General features: G+C 39.3%; 1 protein-coding gene across 1 annotated transcript in view; it reads left to right on the forward strand.

Annotated features, from left to right (window-relative positions):
* The first annotated feature begins 380 nt into the window (after positions 1–380).
* The window catches only part of LONRF1 (LON peptidase N-terminal domain and ring finger 1), a 38,005-nt gene continuing 18,108 nt past the window's right edge, over positions 381–20,277 (forward strand). Inside the window, exons 1-3 of the mRNA XM_058720143.1 lie at positions 381–1,201; positions 11,059–11,177; positions 12,190–12,312. Coding sequence (XP_058576126.1) covers positions 487–1,201; positions 11,059–11,177; positions 12,190–12,312 — 957 coding nt within the window. The 5' untranslated portion in view covers positions 381–486. The remainder of the gene's footprint in view (positions 1,202–11,058; positions 11,178–12,189; positions 12,313–20,277) is intronic.

Genomic DNA, 20,277 nt, shown 5'->3' on the forward strand with positions numbered 1-20,277 from the left:
TTAGTCCCGGGAGGCCAGACGCCTGGCAGAAAAACCGCCCACCAAGCAAGCATCAGAAGAAAAGCCTTGGCAGGTGAGGGTAGTTGTCCCGCGGATTGGCGACAGGGGCGGAGGCCTGGGTTCCAAGAGGCTTTGTTCAATTACAAGCCAGGCCCCAGTTTCGGGAGAAGCCAATTAGATCCCCGCTGGGGGATCATCTGACCTCGCGTTCCTCCCCAGGAGGGGCTTCGTAGGGGGCGGGGCCAGGCGCGAGGCTCCTCCGGGACCGGGGCGCCGGCCGTGCGGGGGAGTCCCGGGCGCTTTAGCGAAGCCCCGCCCCGCCCCGCGCCCGCCAGGCCCCGCCCCCGGGGCTTCCCGGGCGCGCGCCGCCCCGCTGTGTCCGCGCGCCACGCCCCCCAGCTCGCGGGCCGCGTGCGGAGCCGCGCGCCCCGGAGGCTCCGCGACCGTGGCGGCGGGCGGCGGCGGAGGAGCAGCCCTCCGCGGGCCATGTCTTCTCCGGTCGTGGCGAGGAGCTCCCCCGGAGGGAGCCGGGAGATGGCCCCCACGCCGCGGAGCCGGGGCCGGTTCTGGGAAGTGGGCGGCGGCAGCGGCGACCGGCTGGAGCGCGCGGCGGCGGAGTCGGAGCGCTGGGAGCTGCTGCTCCGCCGCGGCGAGCTGCTGGCGCTGGGCGGCCACCTGAAGGGAGCGCTGGAGGCGTACGCGGCGGCGCTGCGCCGCGGGGCCCCGGTCAGGCCCGAGTGCCTCGGCACCTTGGTGGACTGCCTGGTGCTCAACTACCGGCTTCGCCACGGGCTGGGCTGGAGCGCGACCCTCGGAGCGAGCGCGGACCCCGGCGCAGGCGGGCTGCTCAGCTGCCTGGGCTGCCGGGGCTTCCTGAGCGAGCCGGTGACCGTGCCCTGCGGCCACAGCTACTGCCGTCGCTGCCTGCGGAGAGAGCTCCGCGCCCGCTGCCGCCTCTGCCGGGACCGGCTGCCGCCCGCCGCCGCCACAGATGCTGAGGGCACCACCCCGCGGCCGCCGCCTCTGGCCGCCGCCATCGCCGCCTCGGGCTTCAGAACCAGCGTCGTCCTCAACCACCTGGCCGAGAAGTGGTTCCCGGGCCAGCGGGAGCGAGCCCGCGCGGCCGGCCGGCTCGGGGAGCTGCTGCACCAGGGGCGCTACCGGGAGGCCCTGGCCGCCGCCTGCGAGGCGCTTCGAGCAGGTGACCGAGCGAGGATGCGGCGTGGGCCCGGGCGACCCCACCCTCCTTTCCCCGACGGGCTGGCTGCCCGGCGTCTCTGCCTCCCCGAGGCTGCCTGACTCCCGTGCGTGGGGTTTCGGGGTCCTCGAGGGTGTGGGAGGGGGCGGCGCCCCGGGGTGCTTCGGTCACAATGGGGATCGCCTTCGGAACCGACTGTGACGCGGCGCGGGGAGGGGCGCGCAGGCTCGGGGTTCCCTTGGCCGCGGCCCTGCGGTCTGAAGCGAGCGTCCCGAGCGGAGCGGGTGGCCCGGTGGAGGCCGCCGGAGCGCGGGATGGGGTGGAAGTTGGGCGAGCCTGAGCGGCCGCTCGCTTCCTGCCGCGCTCTTTCCGGTAATTGGCCGGCCGGGCCGGGCCCGCCGCCGGCAAACGACAGCCGGGGCGGGGAGAGGATCTCCCCACCGGAGGATAGGCGTGCAACGTTTACCGTCGTCTCGCACGAAAGTCATTGGGGCAATTGAAGCCGCGGGAGGGCAGAATTGCATAAGCTGGGGGGGGGGGGGGTTGTGTAACGGGTGACGTCCGGTGGGCGTGGCGGGAGCTCGGCGCCCGCACCCAGCTCCGGGAGGCCCCGCCGGCCACTGGGCTTGGGGCGGGTGTCGGAGCTGCCCGGGGGTGTTAGGTCTTACCTGAAACGTCTGCAACCTTGGTTGCTCTTGATGGTTTACCTGCCTATTTCAAATAATACTTATTTCATAAACACACGCGTGCTTACTTTCCGAGCACTCCTAGTTCTCGGTAAAGAAAAAGAGGTAGTCTCATCGAGTTCTTTGACACGCTTTTGTTTGCTTTTCCACTCTTGATCAAGCTGTGGGGAAAAGCCTTTTAGGTCTTTTGTTTGTTTCTTTGCCTCCAAGAAGCAGCATTGGCTTCTTAACCTAGGTTAGCACTCTTAAGGTGGTTTCAGGCTGCCAAAGGGGACCCTGCCGGACTTACCTAGGTGAAATGAAGACTACTTTCAGTCAATCGGTGGTTCTCTACCGGAGGTATTTTAGCAGCCCCCCCCCCCCCGCCCCGGGGGACATTATCTAGAGCAATATCTGGTGATAACTGGAGACACCCCTTGTGGGTGTAGTGCTGGTACATGTGGTGGGTAGAGGCTAGGGATGCTAATATCCTACAGCGCACAGGACAGCCTCCCTCACAGTTGTCAGGCCCAAAATGTCAATAGTGTCACTGTTAAACCTTGTGTTAAATAAGTATATTGCAAGAGTAGTGTCTTTATTGGCATGGAATAATGCTTGAGGGAATTATCCCCGAGAAAACAGACGTCTAAAATATAAACCGGTATTAGGTAAATTTATAAACTGTGTCACCAAAACGATCTTTTTGCAGGTCTTTTATCCTAAGTGCTTAGTCATTTTGAACTAGTGACAATACATTGAGTTACTTAATACCTTTGGAGTTCAAAGCATAAACTTGGCACATGTTCATAGTCTTTCAGTATCTTTATGGGAAGTGTAGGCAGTTATAAAATGGAATAGAATGATAGAAGGAAAGAGAACAACAGTATTTGGAATACAGAATTCTAATACAGACAGCTCTGCCTCTCTGGGTAAATGGAGCATGAGTAAGGAAGCACAAACCATCTAGGCCATGGGCCTCATTTCAACAATGAAGCAGAAGCTAGGGCAGTGAAATGACTTATCCAAAGTCACACAGCTAGCTGGTTTTAGAGGCAACATCATATTCTCCATTTCTCCTAAATGTTGCACCAGGGTCCATTCTGCCCTTATAGCTCACCCAGTGAAAGTGTTTGATATAAATTTCCAGGGAAGTTTTTCTTTCTTTCTTTCTTTCTTTCTTTCTTTCTTTCTTTCTTTCTTTCTTTCTTTCTTTCTTTCTTTCTTTCTTTCTTTCTTTCTTTCTTTCTTTCTTTCCTTCTTTCCTTCTTTCCTTCTTTCCTTCTTTCTCTTTTTCTTTCCTTCCTTCCTTCCTGTCACTCGTATAAAACAAAGGATGAAACTTATGGACAGCACTATGCAGTATTAATTACTAATTTGACCTGTTAAATTAGACACTTCATAAAAATTCGTATCCTAATCTATAGAACAGTGAGCACATTTACTAATTAAGGTCTGGCTTAATATTCTCTAACCAGTAATCTTTTAATTAAGGAAGACTCTGGGCCTTGGGTTGAAGACCTTTTTTTTAACAGGAAAAAAAAAAAGACCTTTTCTCTCCTTTTTCCAATTTGCATGGACTGCCCACGGGGATTTTGCCTGTTTAGCTACTTAAGTCTTACTGTGGCAGAACTAGAACTCAAGTCTTTTGACTTTCACCTCATTAGCTTCTTTTCCCTTATTCTCTGAGGTCTTTCAAAAGTCATGAATTCCATATGGAAAAGTGTGTCTGAATGTTACTAATGAAGAAAAATTTTTTTCATCCCTTAAATTTTTAGTGCAAAGTGGGGAGGAAAAAAAAAGAAACCTTAGAGCTAACAAATTGTAGTTGGTCAACTATAGATACCAAGTGTTTAACAATATACGGGGTAAATAAAAATGTTTAGTAGAGTTATATATCTGTATTATTAGGCTTTAGCTTTTCAGAGTCAGCTAGTTCGCTAGATAGGCATTTGAAATGTGTTTATATAATTGTACAGTTCTGTGGTTACTAATGATAGATACTTTTCATTATTGCTGATGAGAAGAAAGACCACTATAATTTCTTCATAGAATTCTTATGATGAAAGAACTAAATACTATTAACTAGAAAAAGATAATCTAGTCTACAGTTAGCCCACACCCATCCAAATTTATCCCTGTTGACAAGAAAGGCAAGCTTGAAAACCTTTGCCAAAATCAGAAGTTTCCCATTGAGATTACATAAGTTTCTGTTGAATTGAAATATATTTAGATAACATTTAATCTATTGATCTTTTGGTATTAACTCTCAGATGTTTCATAACTTTCTGTCTCTTTAGTATTCAGGAATATTATGTAAAAGTCTTTTCTACATTGAATCTTTATACATAAGAGCCTATTGAAGTGATCTCACTTTGCTATGCTATTTTCCTTTTATTTTTAATAAATTTGTACACTGGCTTGCCTCTTCCCTGTGTACACCCCTCTCACCCAAAGAACCGTATAAGTAACAGTTTGAACTGATTAAAAGAAAAAAATAAAGGTCATAAGGGGGAGAATAGTGTATTTAAAATACTTGTAAATTTTTGTCTTTAAAATTAATTATGTAGTTCTTACCTGTTAAGCATTTAAAAATTTTTTTTATATCATTTGGTCTTCACAAAGAATCCTCAGAAGGAAACTGAGGCATCTAGAAGTGGAGGTGCAGTGTGGCCTAGTGGTTAAAGCTAGCTGACTGCCTCCGTTTGAACCCCAGGGCAACCTTCCACTTACTCTCTGACCTTGGGCCTGTTGTCTAACCTGTCTGTTTTGGTTTCCTTATCTGAAAAAGCGAGAATGGTATCTGAAAGACAGATACCAGTAGTAACAGCTACCTAGGGCTGTTGGGAGAATAAATGCCTAGTAAATAGTAACAAAAATGTTTTTAAAATATGAAAGTTGTGCTACAGCCAGAAGGCGATTTGGCTAAAATTAAAATCTAAACTTTGTAATGTCAAGTCCTGTTCTTTTCTGTCTACCACATTAATAATATTACCCGAGTGAGGGTTGAATCTTGATTCTAGCCTGTATATGTGAATTAGTAACATTTTTAGCATACATCGATAAAATACAGATACTGCAAGGCTTTAGTTATAAAAAGAATAGATTATAGGTATCTACTGAATACATTTAAAGAAGATATGAAGGTGTTTAATATCTTAACTAGGTTAATGTGAAGAAGTTTCAATTTATTTTATCAGTAAACTTCTGCGTGTCCTAAGTTACTCTGTAAGACACTTGAAACTGTAAACACTTGGACGTTTATGTGATGTTTCCTAGTTGACAAAATATTTTCATTTCCATTATCTTAACTGATCCTTAGGAAAGCTCATGTGATTTAGGAGGGCAGCTTTCGCATTGCTAATTCACAGACTGAAGATGGGAGCTCCAAGACTTTTCAGTGACTTCTTGAGGCAAGTAAATAACCAAGTTGGAACTGAAAGGTAGAAGCAGTGGATATTGCTTCTAAGACTAAAATTGATATAAAAAATTAGCATATAGGGGCCCCTGGGTGGGTCAGTTGGTTGAACATCTAACTCTTGATTTCAGCTCAGGTCATGATCCCGGGGCCCTGGGATCCAGCCCTGGGTCGGACACCCTTGGGCTCTGCACTTAGTGTGGAGCCTGCTTAAGATTCTCTCTCCCTCTGTCCCTCTCCCTCTTTCAAAAAAAATTAGCATATAAATCAAATCTCAAGTATCCATACTGTCTTTTCAGTAGATACTTACTGAGTACTTAGTACATAAACGGCATTGTTTTAGGTGCTGGAAATATAGAAGTGAACAGAATAAAATATCTGTCCTTACAGAATGTGTATTTTTTTGTGTGTTTCCTTTAAAATTGCAGCAAATTGGTATTTATTGAAAATCACTACAACAGGGGTTTATATTGCTCAATTGACCTCTAACAAACAGAGCCTATAACGTGGTAGATCTTTGATTCATCCTTTCTTTAAGGATGTTACTTTAACTTAAGTTTGAGGATTTTTGCAGTGCCTCAGCATCACTACAAGGATCAGTTAAATGGCATACTCTTATTGACACAGAAGATGGGAAAAGGGGTTATGTAAATATTATACTTTCTGTTTTAAATAATGCCATTTTTTATCTTTTTTGATTCATCAGACAATGAAAAATTTATCAAACCTCCATTGTCTTAGATTTCTAGTTATTTGTACATTAACCTTTGGTATATTCAGAATTGTTTTTCTGTTTAGTGGAATATTTCTAAGAGGCTTAGATATATTCATGTGAAATTTTAAATGAATTTATATAGTATTCTACCACTCACATTATAGAGATATTTTTCAAAATTGTACTGTGTTTTACTGTACAAGATGAATGACTTAGACTCTAAAATGCAATACGGAAACTTCTGTTCAGATTTCCCCCACTTTGGTAGAATAGGATCAGTCTTTTTTTTTTCTTCTCCTCCCTCTCTTTTTTTTTTTTTTTTTTTCTTCACCTTCCTCTCTCTCTCTCTCTCTCTTTTTTTAATGTTTATTTATTTTTGAGAGAGAGAGAGCACGAGTCGGGGAGGGGCAGAGAGAGAGGGTCTCACAGAATCTGAAACAGGCCCCAGGCTCTGAGCTGTCAGCACAGAGCCTGACACGGGGCTCGAACTCACCAACCGTGAGATCATGACCTGAACTGAAGTCGGACTCTTAACCGAGTGAGCCACCCAGGCGTCCCTCTTTTTTTTTAACTTCTTTATTTTGAGAGAGTGTGTGTGCATATGCCACGTACATACATTAGGGTTTGGGGCAGAGAGAGAGACAGAATCCCAAGCAGGTTCCATGCTGCCAGTGCAGAGCCAGATGCGGGCTGAACTCCCAGACCCAGAGATCATGACCTGAGCCAAGATCAAGGGTCTGGCGCTTAACTGACCGAGCCACCCAGGCGCCCCTCTTCTCCTTTTTTGTTCAGTCTGCACTACTGATCCCTAAAGATGTTGCTCACTGGCAAAGATCTGTTTGGATAAAAGAAAGTACTTTTCCTAATGCCTTGTATCAAGAGCAAATCTCACTGCTATCCAACTTATTTAGAAATGTTTTGTAATACTAACGTTTATTGAGCATTTGTGTGGCAGGCATTGTGTTGTCAACATGCGTGGTCTTACGTAGTCTTCACGACAGTCAGAAGATGTGTCACCAGCATTCTCTAGGTCCTCGAGGAGACTGAGGTTTAAAGAGTAAGATAGACTGTCCAAAGTGGATCTCAACCAGATGTTCTGAATCCAGTGGTTATGATCTTAAGTATGCCAGTTACTATTCCTGGACTTTATTAATCACTCCCTAATAACTTGTCAATTGGCAGCTTTTAGTTTATGATAACAAAGTCCTACCATACTGAACTTGAAAAAGTAATCGAAGCAAAGAAATTTGGCATTTTGGTTAGCTGCTGAAATTGTTGAAATAGCTCAATACAGAAATCCAAGAAAAAAACACTCCGAACAAGTAAAAGATTATGAACATGGAATGTTTATTCTTATGCATACACAATCTAAGTAATCAATAAATATATATTGTAAATGTCAAACTTATTAAAGTTTAAGCACATTAAAATAAATTTTTTTGTATTTTTCTAGGAAACAAAAATACATAGCTTGTGGGAATATAAAATAAGTTTTTATAAAAGGAGGGTTAGCAGAATGTATTGAAAACTTTGCCATTCATCTTTGTAGACCGTGACTAAGGAAATAAGCAGATAATGTAAAGGCATACAGATAGATGTTCATGATAGTACTTTTTATATTAGCAAACATTGGAAGTAAATGCTGAGTTGGACATTTTTAAATTGTGAGCATGGTAGAATACTTTGCGACCATTAAAAATCATGTGAATTTAATGACATTGGCAAAAAAGCAGGTTATAAACTGTATATATGGTAGATTTCATAAAACTATAAAATTACAAATATAATCTACACACAGAGGAGAAATGTATGTTTTATGCCAATACTAGTTATTTCTTTATGATGGGGAGAAAGGTTTTTATTTCTTAATATTGTATATTTTTCAAATTTTTATAAGTAAACATTTTATAACTTTTATAATTTGAAACAAAGTTTCTTGAAGATGAACTAAGGAAACAACCCATAGACCCGTTACTGACCATTTACCCCTAAGGATTAGAACAAAGATGAGGAATTGGAACTCTGGAGAATGTTCCTCAGCCCATGAAATTCCTCAGATTGCTAAAGACCTGATTTCCTCAGATGTGTAGCAGAATTTTATTTCATTTTTTTAATTTGCCTGATGACTCACGATATTACTAGGTCTAAGAGAAAATGGGAGCATGAATTAAGGAGCATAAGGGGACAGATTTTAATGAATTTCCCCTTGTTCAGCAAACATTTAGCAAAGCCGGGATTTGAGAACACAAAGACAGGAAATAATGGAGGGAGCTCAAAAATAGATTTTAAAATGAATGCAGTGGACATAGAGTGAAGGAACATGATCATACAGTGAACACTTACAAGGTACCAAGCCTGTTGTGTTTTGCATACATTAACTTGCACTGGAGTAGTCCTGGGAGGTAAATGCTGTTATCTGCATAGAAGTGCAAGCGAGTACCCTGGAGCCAGACTGCCTGAGAGAATCTTGAATCCTCCACTTCTCAGTTTTTGTATCATGGGCCAGGTACTGAAGTTCTGTGCTTGGTTTCCTTATCTATGAGAATGTGGATAATGCTAGACCCAAATAGGATTGTTCTGAAGGTGTAGGTCATCTAGAATAGTATACACCAAGTGGTGTTTCTTAAACACAAATGATTTTTTTTTTTAAATCCTCAATTTTAGGGGCGCCTGGGTGGCTCAGTCGGTTGAGCGTCCGACTTCAGCTCAGGTCACGATCTCGCGGTCCGTGAGTTCGAGCCCCGCGTCGGGCTCTGGGCTGATGGCTCGGAGCCTGGAGCCTGTTTCCGATTCTGTGTCTCCCTCTCTCTCTGCCCCTCCCCCGTTCATGCTCTGTCTCTCTCTGTCTCAAAAATAAATAAACGTTAAAAAAAAAATTTTTTTAAAAACCCTCAATTTTATAGCTGAGGAAACAGTACAGAGGTGTTTGGCAGTTTGTCCCAGTCATGCAGAGCAAGTGGAGGAGCCTGGAGTTGAACCCAGGCGGTGTGACCTCAGGGCTGCTGCTCCTGATCCTTGCGATGTGCCAAGTGAAGGCAGGCTCAGGATAAAGCATCTTGAGAAGAGACTGCTGAGCGGAGTCGTGCTGGATGAGAAACCGTTCCCCAGACCATGGGGCAGCAGGGCGGCACTGAAGCAGAGCTGTGACAAGGAGGGACTTCTGTGAGCAAAGGAAGGAGGCGTGAAATAGAATGGCACGTGTGGGGCAGGGTGAGCTTAGGTATTACTGGAGCCCGAAGGGGGAGGTCGACCATGCAGGAAGAAAGGCTGAAGGGATGGGCAGATGCCGGGTGTGTAGGGATTGGTCTGTTGTACTAAATACCCATCTGATCTTGTGGATGGTGAGGATATAGTAGGGTAAAACCGGATGGAGGCAGTGAGAGCAGTTAGCAAGCTGTTGCAAAAATCATAGAGATGTGGGTCTGGACCCTTAACAAAAGCTGTTAGCAGGAAGACTGGAAAAGACCTGGGTCAGATTGAAGAATTGAAGGATGTAAAGTTGGCAAAGTCAAGGATTTGCAACAGTGAACTCCCTCTCTCTGAGGTGCTGGAGCAGAGGAGGGGGTCTTAAGGAGGCTACTGGAAGCACCCCAGCTCTGGGTGAGCAGTCCTTTGCGGCTCGGGGTTTTAGATGCTTTTGCGTTGACTACTCATTCTTGGACTATTTTGGCACGCTGCTCTCCGTTTTCTGAACTCCAGTTGTGTTTGTCAAATGAGGATTACATGATCCCATTTCACAATAAAATAAACATTTCTAATTAGATTGTAAGCTCTTCAAGGGATAAAATGGGGATAAAACAAAATCTTCTGAACACCTACAGGGTCAAGCTTTGTGCCAGGACTCTTCATTCTTGCCTGATGATGAATCATACTGAGCTTTCACTTTCCATGTGCTTTTGTTCAGAGATAATGGTTTCCAATTATATTACTTTAAGAAACAAAAGACGAAATATTCTAGACATGTCTTTTTTATTTGGGAAGCATGAAATATTTTCCTGAGATACTTAGTTCCAATTCCTAAGCATCAGCTGAAAAAGGCCAATTTCATTGTTGAGACTTACCTGTAGGAAAGCAGTCCTTTAAAAACTAGAGTAAACCAAGGAGCTCTTGGGGAGTTTTATTAGTGGGTTTTTTTTTTTCTTTTTAATGAGGCATTATGGGTCTTTATGCCCTTTTCATGATGAAAGCTTTAGTTGGTAAGCATACATTTTTGAAGGCTTCAAAGATGAATAGCTTTAAAAGAAAAGTCAGATTAATTTTGTCTAGATGCACTGAAAATTAGTTTCTGGCTCAGACTTCAGTTTTACAATCTGTGTACCTACAGTAATTGATTATAGTATCATAGGTGAACCAGCTAACCAAAATTCTGAATACTACTTTGGTTTCTCGGGTAAAGATGTAGAGGGTAGTAGTGAAATTATCGACAAAGCTTTTTTCCTCAGAAATACTTGACATTAAATCTGTTTGGGGATGATCCAATACCAGTTTTTGCAAATGGCAGGAATTCAAATTTTGACCTCTTAAATTCTCACCCCATTTCCTCCAGAATCAGGGCCATTGTATACCCTCGTAAGTTTGAGCCTTGGTTAGTCTTTGTTACTAGTTTGAGCCTAAGACAGTCTTGGTCAGTCCTTGTACAGTGTGCACTAGTTACATATATGGTTGTTTATAAGTAAGGACTTAGAATTTAAGGTATAAAAAATTAAGATTTATCCTAGCATAAGGTTTATCATTGAAAGATAAATCTTTAAACATCTAAGACCTGTTTTTCAAATTGGTATAGAATGCCCTATTTTAAGAAAACATTCATTTTCTTTAAGGTGATTATTCATATTATAAAATATTTCCAGTACTTAAAAACCATCATTCCCTGTGCTCACATTATCTACTTAATAGTCATGTGATGAAACTTCTAGATAAAACTCACCATGTAAGTGGGTTGCACCTGTATTGTACTTTTGTGGTTATTGGCTGGAATCACTAAGTCAGTTCTTAATCTGGTATGTATTTTGTAGATTATACAATAATATTTTTAAAATAAACCTTTATAAAATGTGTGTTTCAGAGCCCAGCGATGTGACTCTCAAAATTTACCGAGCGGAATCATATGCTGGTCTCCAAGAGTTTAAAGCAGCCATAGAAGATTTAAATGCAGTTCTCTTGGAACTGCCAAATTGGCCTGAGGTAAAGTTACTGTTTCACATTTGCATACGTTTCAAGTTTAACCTGTAGGCAGCATGCATTAAGTTATGGTTATAAGTTTTAACAGAATAGATTGATTGACTCTTAAAGTATACGGAGCTCTAGAAATCTAGGGTTAATATTTTGAGTGGATGGCTATCTAACAATTTTTTTAATTATAAGAGACCTCTATTTCCTAACTAAAGAACAGCCTGAATTCAGGCACAGAGGAAAAAATAAAATAAAATAAGAGATCTTATTATACAGAATTTCGTCACGTAAAACTGGTCACGTTGTAAAGGTGGAGCCAAACTGAAAACGATGAAGGAAGTTTATTGATGGAAAGAGAAGAGGTTCTTCAGGCTGTAAATTGAGGCGTAACGATGGGGATCCGATTAGGCAGTGATTTAATGCAGTAAATGGGAACAATGGAGGTTGCCTTGCCCATATGGTTTTAAAAAAGACTTGAGGCAAGTATATTATAAGTAATCAGTTTACTAATTCTCCTTTGTATTAAATTGCCAAGGCAAATCAGTTCATGTCTCATATATGTCCTTTAAGCCAGAAGTTACTATTTTATATGATTTCTTCCCATTCAAAACCATACTTTTGAGGACACAATAGTAAGGATGTTGTAAAAATTATAAATTAATAAGGAAAATGATACGGAATCCCATGATGCCCAAGGCAAATATATATTAACAAGGGAAATAATCTGTATGCACAACTTTAAAACTGTTAAAAACAAAAACAAAAAACACAATCTCTAGATTTATTACTGAAGTGATATAATTAGAAATTTGATTTTGAAGTCATTTTCCCAGAAGTGCTTCTCCAGGGAAGTGTGTAAATATACCTTTGAAATGCTTCGGACTCTCAGAGTCATTCAGAATTTCAAAATGCACATTTCCAAGCAGACCATTTTTATTTTCCTTGATATTTCTAAGAAATAATTCTTAGATTTCTAAGAAATAATTCTGTTAGTAAAGGTTGTGTATGTGTGCTTTCATTGAAGGTCTACTTCAGGAAAGGAAAAGTACTCCATGATGCTGGTTTTTTAGGTGATGCCTTACAACTCTTTCTTCAATGCTTAGCCCTTGATGAAGATTTTGCACCTGCAAAGCTAGAAGTAGAAAAGGTAACTGGTTTACCAACTATAATAGTTCAAAGCACGTCTAAGACATAGGTCTTTTTAAAAATGCTTTTTTGGAATCTTGGGAAAGAGCATAAGGAGTCCATGAGTCAACTTTAGTAGCAGTTTGACAAGTGGTTTTAAGGTTCATATGCTTAGTGTATTGAGTTTTTACTGAAATCAAAATATTTCATTCACAGATATTTAAAAGCATTATTTTTGCTTAAATTTGGTGTTTTTAATAGTTTGTTTGCAGCCAGACTAACCATCCTTAATTAAATATTGTTATCATGATATATCTGCTCAGAAATTTTTTTTAATTGAAACAAAATGGGTATATAACATATATAAGTTTCAGTGTACAGCATTATAATCCAACATTAGTATACACTACAAAGAGATCACCACTAAAAGTCTATTTACCATTCATCACCATACAGTGCCTCCTTCCCTCATTTTATCCAGATCCCTTCCTCTGTGGTAACCACCAATCTGTTCTCCATATCTGGAAATTTGTTTTTGTTTTGTGTGTTCATGTCTATCTGTTTTTTGTTTTTGGTTTTTTGTTTTTTGTTTTTTGTTTTTTGTTTTTTTAAGATTCCACATTTGAGTGAAGTCATACAATGTTTGCATTTCTCCATCTGACTTATTTCACTTACCATAATACCTTCATGGTCCATTGATGTCACAAATGGCAAGATATCATTTTTTTTTGGCTAAGTGGTAGTCCATCGCATATGTATACTGTATCTTCATTCATCTATTAATGGACATTCAAGTTTCCGTTTCTCAGCTATTGTAAATAATGCTACATGCACATAGGAACGCATAACAATGTACATAGGAATGCAAATCTTTTCAAATCAGTGTTTTTGCATTCTAAAGATACATACCCAGAAGTAGAATAGCTGCATGATGTGGTATTCTGTTCTTAATTTGTCAAAGAATCTCCATACTGTTTTCCATAGTGGCTTTACCACCAACAGTTCACTTTTCTTTACATCCTCTCTAACCCTTGTTATTTCGTGTCTTTATGATAGTAGCCATTCTAACCATTGTGAGATGATACCTCATTGTGGTTTTGATTTATATCTCCCTGATTAGTGATACTGAGCACCTTTTTATGTTCCTGTTGGCCATCTGTATGTCTTTGGAAAAATGTCTATTCAGATCCTCTGCCCATTTTCTAATTAGGTTTTTTTTGTTGTTGAGTTGTAGAAGTTCTTTATATATCTTGGATATTAATCCCTTATCAGATACATGATTTGCAAAAATCTCCCATTCGGTAGGTTGCCTTTTTATTTTGATGATTCCTTATACTGTGCAGAAGCTCTTTAAAGTTTGATGCAATCCCATTTGTTTATTATTGCTCTTTTTCTTGCTTTTGGAGTCAGATCCACAAAAATACTGCTAAAACCTGTGTTGAGGAGTTAACCATCTATGTTTTCTTTTAGGAATTTGTGATTTCAGGTCTTAAATTCACATTTTTAATCCATTTTGAGTTAATTTCTATGTATGGTGAAAGATACTGGTCTAGTTTCATTCTTTTGCCTGTGTCTATCCAGCTTTCCCAGCACCATTTATTAAAGAGACTCATTCATTCTCCATTGCATGTTCTTGGCTCCTTTGTTGTAAATTAATTGTCCGTATATGTATGGGTTTGATTCATTTCTGGTCCATCAGTGTGTGTGTGTCCGTTTTTATGCCGCCGTTGTACTGTTTTGATTACTGTAGTTTTGTCTTATAGTTTGAAATCAGGGAGCATGCTCCAGCATTTTTCTCCTTTCTTAAGATTGCTTTGGCTATTTGGGATCTTTTGTGGTTTTCTACAATTTTAGGATTACTTGGTCTAATTGGATGGAAAAATGCCATTGGGATTTTGATAGGGATTACACTGAATCTGTAGATTGCTTTGGGGAGTATGGATATTTTAATAATATTATTCTTCCAATCCATGGTCATGGTATATCTTCCCATTTATTTGTTTCTTTCTTTTATCAGGGTCTTAGAGTGTATAGATGTTTCACCTCCTTGGTTAAGTTTATTCCCCAGTATTTTATTTTTGATGCAATTGTAAATTGGATTATTTTCTTATTTTCTCTTTCTGATAAATCCTAATTAATTTATAGAAATGCCACAAATTTCTGTATGTTGGTTTTGTATCTTGCTAAGTTACTGAATTCTTTTATTAGTTCTAACAGGTCTTTTGTGGAATCTTTAGTTTTTTGTATGTAGTACCATATCATCTACAAATAGTGACATTTTCTTTCTTTCCAATTTGGATGCCTTTTATTTCTTTTTCTTGCCTAATTGCTGTGACTAGGATTTCCAGTACTATGATCAGTAAAGTGGTGAGAATGGGCATCCTTATCTTATTCCTGATCATAGAGGAAATGCTCTCAGGTTTTTGCCACTGAGTATGATGCTAGCTACAGGTCTGTCATATGTGGCCTCTTTATGTTTGCATTCCCTCCGTATCTACTTTAACAGTTTTTGTCATACATGGATGTTGACTTTTGTCAAACCCATATCTAATGAGATTATCATATGATTTTTATCCTGTTTTGTTAATGTGGTGTATCATGTTGATTGGATTGATTGGTTGTTTAATCATCCCTGCATCCCTGGAATAAATCCCATTTGATCATCATGCATGAACCTTTTACTGTATTGTTGAATTCAGTTAAATAATATTTTGTTGAGGATTTTTGCATTAATTTTAATCACTGATAATGGCCTGTAATTTTCTTTTTCTGTGGTGTTCTTGTCAGCTTGGTGGCATCATAAAATTATTTTGGAAGTGTTCCTTCTTCAAGTTTTTGGAAGAGTTGAGAAGGATAAGTATTAAATCTTCTTTAAATGTTTAGTAGAATTCACCAGTAAGCCATCTGGTCCTAGACTTTTGTTTGTTGGGAGGTTCTGATTACTGATTCCATCTTCTTACTAGTGATTGATCTATTCAAATTTTCTGTTTCTTCATGACTCAGTCTTGGAGGAGTGTATATGTCTAAAAAGTTATTCATTTCTTCTAGGTTGTCCAATTTGTTGGCATATAATTGTTTGTAGTAGTGTCTTATAATTTGGTGTGTCATTTGTAACGTCTCATTTCTCATTTTGTTGATCTGAGCCCTCTTTTTTTGGATTTGACAGATTTTTTTTTTCACTATTTTTTATTGTAGTAAAATTGACATACAGTTATATTAGTTTCATGTGTACACTATAGTGATTTAACAATTCTGTACATTATTTAGAGCTCATCATGATAATGTATTCTTAACCCCTTTATCTGTTTCACCTCCACCCCACCAACCTCCCCTCTGGTAATCACCAGTTCTCTATATTTAAGAATCTGTGTTTTGTTTCTTTTTTTCTTTGTTCATTTGTTTTGTTTCTTAAATTCCACGTATGAGTGAAATCATATGGTATTTGTCTTTCTGTGACTGATTTATTTCCCTTAGCATTATAACTTGTAGATCCATGTTGTTGCAAATGGCACGATATCATTCTTTTTTATGGCCAAGTGATATTCCATTATATGTGTGTGTGTATACACACATCTTTATCCACTCATCTGTTGTTTCCATAGCTTACCTATTACGAATACTGCAGTAAACATAGGGGTGCATCTGTCTTTTCAAATTACTGTTTTCATTTTGGGTAAATAACCAGTAGTGGAATTACTAGATCATATGGTATTTCTATTTTAATTTTTTGAGTGACCTACACAGTTTTCACAGTAGTTGCACCGGCTTGTATTCCTACCAACAATGCCTAAGTGTTCTTTTTTTCTCCACATCCTTGCCAACACCTGTTATTTCTTGTGTTTTTTATTTAGCCATTTGACAGGTGTGAGGCAATATCTGATTATGGTTTTGATTTTCATTTCCCTGATGATTAGTGATGTTGAGCATCTTTTCTTGGATCTGTTGGCCAGGTTTATGTCTTCTTTGGAAAAATGTCTATTCATGTACTTGCTCATTTTTAATTGGATTACTTTTTAGGGGGTGGTGAACTGTAGAAATTCTTTATATGTTTTGGATATTAACCCCTTATTGGATATGTTATTTGCAAATATCTTCTCTCATTCAGGAGGTTGTCTTTTTGTTTTGTTGATGGCTTCCTTCGCTGTGCAGAAGCTTCTTATTTAGATGTAGTTTCAATAGTTTATTTTTGCTTGTGTTTCCCTTACCTCAGGAGACATATCTAGAAAAATGTTGCTATGACCAGTGTCAGAGATGTTATTGCCTGTGCTGTCTTCTAGGATTTTTATGGCTTCAGGTCTCACATTTAGGTCTTGAATCCATTTGGAATTTATTTTTGTGTATGGTGTAAGAAAGTGGTCCAGTTTTCCCAACACCATTTGTTGAAGAGACTGTCTTTTTTCCAACTGGATATTCTTTCCTGCTTTGTCGAAGATTAATTGACCAAGTAATCATGTATTTATTTTTGAGTATTCTATTGTGCTCCATTAATCTGTTGTCTGTTTTTGTGCCAGTACCATACTGCTTTGATTACTACAGCTTTGTAATAGATCTTGAAGTCTGGATTGTGATTCCTCTAGCTTGCTTTTCTTTTTCAAAATTGCTTTGGCTGTTCGAGGTCTTTTGTGGTTGCTTACAAATTTTTGAATTGTTTGTCCCAGTTCTGTGAAAATAGCTGTTGGTATTTTGATAAGGATTGTATTAAATCTGTAGATTGCTTTGAGTAGTATAGACATTTTAACAATACTTGTTCGTCAGCCTATGAGCATGGAATGTCTTTCCATTTGTTTGTGTTGTCTTCAGTTTCTTTCCTCCATGTTTTATAGTTTATAGAGTACAGGTCTTTCACCTCTTTGGTTAGGTTTATCCCTGGTATCTTATTATTTTAATAAGATTATCAATTATCAATAAATAATTTATTTGTAAGTGGGATTGTTTTCCTGATTTCTTTCTGCTGCTTATTAGTATACAGAAGTGCAACAGATTTCTGCACATTGATTTTGTATCCTATGACTCTGCTGAATTCATTTGTCTGTTCTAGTAGTTTTTTGGTGGAGTCTTTAGGGTTTTCTATATAGAGTATCATGTCATCTGCAAATAGTGAAAGTTTTACTTCTTCCTTACCAATTTGGATACTTTTTATTCCTTTTTCTTGTCGGTTACGTGGCTAGGAATTCCAATACTATGTCAAAAGTGTTGAGAGTGGATATCCTTGCCTATCCCCTGACCTTAGGGGAAAAGCTCTCAATTTTTCATTACTGAGTATGTTGTTAGCTCTGGTTTCATATATGGTCTTTATTATGTTGAAGTATATTTCCTCTAAATCTACTTTTTTGAGGGTTTTTCATCATGAATGGATGTTATACCTTGTCAATTGTTTTTACTGTTTCTATTGAAATGATTCTGTGGCTTTTATCCTTTCTCTTATTGATGTGATGTATCACGTTGATTGATTTGTGAATATTGAACCACCCTTGTATCCCAGGAATAAATCCCACATGATTGTGATGAATGATTTTTTTTAATGTGCTATTGGATTCTGTTTGCTAATATTTTATTGAGGATTTGTGCATCTGTATTCATCAGATATTTGCCTATAGTTTTCTTTTTTTGTATTGTCTTCATCTGGTTTTGGTATCAGAATAATGTTGGCCTCATAGAATGAATTTGGAATCTTTCCTTCCTTTTGATTTTTTGGAAAAGTTTGAGAATAGACGTTAACTCTTATTTAAATATTTGGTTAGAATTCCTCTATGTAGCCATCTGCTCCTGGACTTTTGTTTGTTGGGACGTTTTTGTTTACTAATTCAATTTTTTTAAACAACCTTATACAATGTTTTATTTATTTTTAAAAGTTTATTTATTTTCAGAGAACGTGCATAAGTAGGGGAGAGGCAGAGAGAGAGAGGGCGAGAGAATTCCAAGCAGGCTCTGCACTGATAGATGTGGGGCTCTAACTCAGGAACCATGAGATCATGACCTGAACCAAAATCAGGAGTTGGACACTTAACTAACTGAGCCCCCCAGGCACTCCTACTGATTTAATTTCATTGCCAGGAATTGGGCTGTCCAAATTTTCTATTTCTTTCTAAGTCAAGAGCCCTCTCTCTCTCTTTTTTTTTTTTTTTTTTTTTTTTTTTGGTTAGTCTAGCTAAACATCTGTCCATCTTATTTGTTCAAAGATCCAGCTCTTAATTTTTTGACCTTCCCTCTTTTTGTCTCTATTTCATTTATTTCTGCTATGATCTTTATTATTTCCTTTCTTCTACGACTTTGGGCTTTGTTCCTCTTTTTTAGCTTCTTTAGATATAAAATTAGATTGTTTATTTGAGATTTTTCTTGTTTCTTGAGGTATACTTCTTAGAACATCTTTTCCTGCATCCCAAAGATTTCAGTACGTTGTATTTCTATTTTCATTTGTCTCTAGCTGTTTTTTTTTATTTGATTTCTTTGATGAGTAATTTGTTGTTTAGTAGCATGATGTTTAATCTCCACATTTTGGGTTGTTTTTATTCAGTTTTATTTCCCCCTTGTAATGGCTACTTTAATACCATTGTGGTTCTAGAAGATGCTTGATAGGATTTCAGTATTCTTGAATTTGAGACTTGTTTCAACATGATCTGTTCTGCAGAATGTTTCATGTGCTCTTGAGAAGAATGTGTATTCTGCTTTGGGATGCAACGTTCTGTATATACCTGTTAAGTCCATCTGGTCTAATGTGTCATTTGAGACCAATCGTTCCTTATTGGTTTTCTATCAGGATGATCTATCCATCGATGTAAATGGGGTGTTAAAGTCCCTCATTATTATTGCTGTCAGTTTCTCCCTTTAGGTTCATTTTATTTGCTGCATATTTTGGTATTCCTGTGTTGCATGTACATATGCTTATAAATGTTTCCTTGTTGAATCTTGTTTATTATTATGTGCTGCCCTTCTTTTAAAGTCTTCGTTTTAAAGTCTCTTGTCTGCTATGAGTACAGCGTGTAACTTTCTTTTCATTTCCATGTGCCTGGAACGTCTATCCTTTCACTTTCACAATGTGTGTATCCTGAAGTAAGTGTCTCGTAGGCAGCATGTAGATGGATCTGGGTTTTTTATCTGGTTAGCCACCCTTTGTCTTTAGATTAGAAAGTATAGTCTGTTTTCACTTAAATATTGATAGTTATGTGCCTGTTGCCATTTTGTTAATTATTGTTTGCCTGTTTTCATCATTCCTCTCTCTTCTCCTTTTTCTCTCCTCGTAGTTTGATGGTTTCCTTTAGTGTTATGCTTCGATTCTTTTCTCATTTTCTTTTGCATATTTACTGTCAGTTTTTGTGTGGTCACTGTAAGGCTCACACATAACTTACTTTGTAATGGTCTGTTTTGAGTTGATGGCAACTTAAGTTTGAACACATTCCAAAACTACATTTTTCTCCCCCTTCACCTTTTATATTTTTGATGTCACCTTATACATCTCTTTATTTTAGACATCTCTTAACCAATTATTGTAATTTCAGTTAATTTTACTATTTGTCTTTTAACCTTCATATTTGCTTTATTTATAAGTGATTGCTCTACTCACCTTTGCTGTATATTTATGTTTCCCCCTGAGATTTTTCCTTTGATATGTTTTCTTGTTAATATTAGTGCCACTTCTCTTCAGTTTAGAGAAGTCCCTTTAACATGTCTTGTAGGGCCAGTTTAGTGGTGATGAATTCCATTAGCTTTTGCTTGTCTGGAACACTCTTAATCTTTTTTTTTTTTTTTTCTAATTCTGAATGATAATCTTTCTGGGTAGAGAACTCTTGGTGGACGTTTTTTCCTTTCAGCATTTTGAATATGTCATGCCATTTTCCTTCTGGCCTGCAAAGGTTCTGGTAATAAATCTGCTAATGGCCATATGGGGTTTCCCTTTTGTGTAATAAGTTTTTTCTTTTGCTGCTCTTAGGATTCTCTCTTTAAACTGTCCCGTTTGAGCTATAATGTGTCTTGGTTTGGATCTCTTTAG

Source organism: Neofelis nebulosa, chromosome 3, assembly GCF_028018385.1.
Source record: "Neofelis nebulosa isolate mNeoNeb1 chromosome 3, mNeoNeb1.pri, whole genome shotgun sequence".
Taxonomy (NCBI): Eukaryota; Metazoa; Chordata; class Mammalia; order Carnivora; family Felidae; genus Neofelis; species Neofelis nebulosa.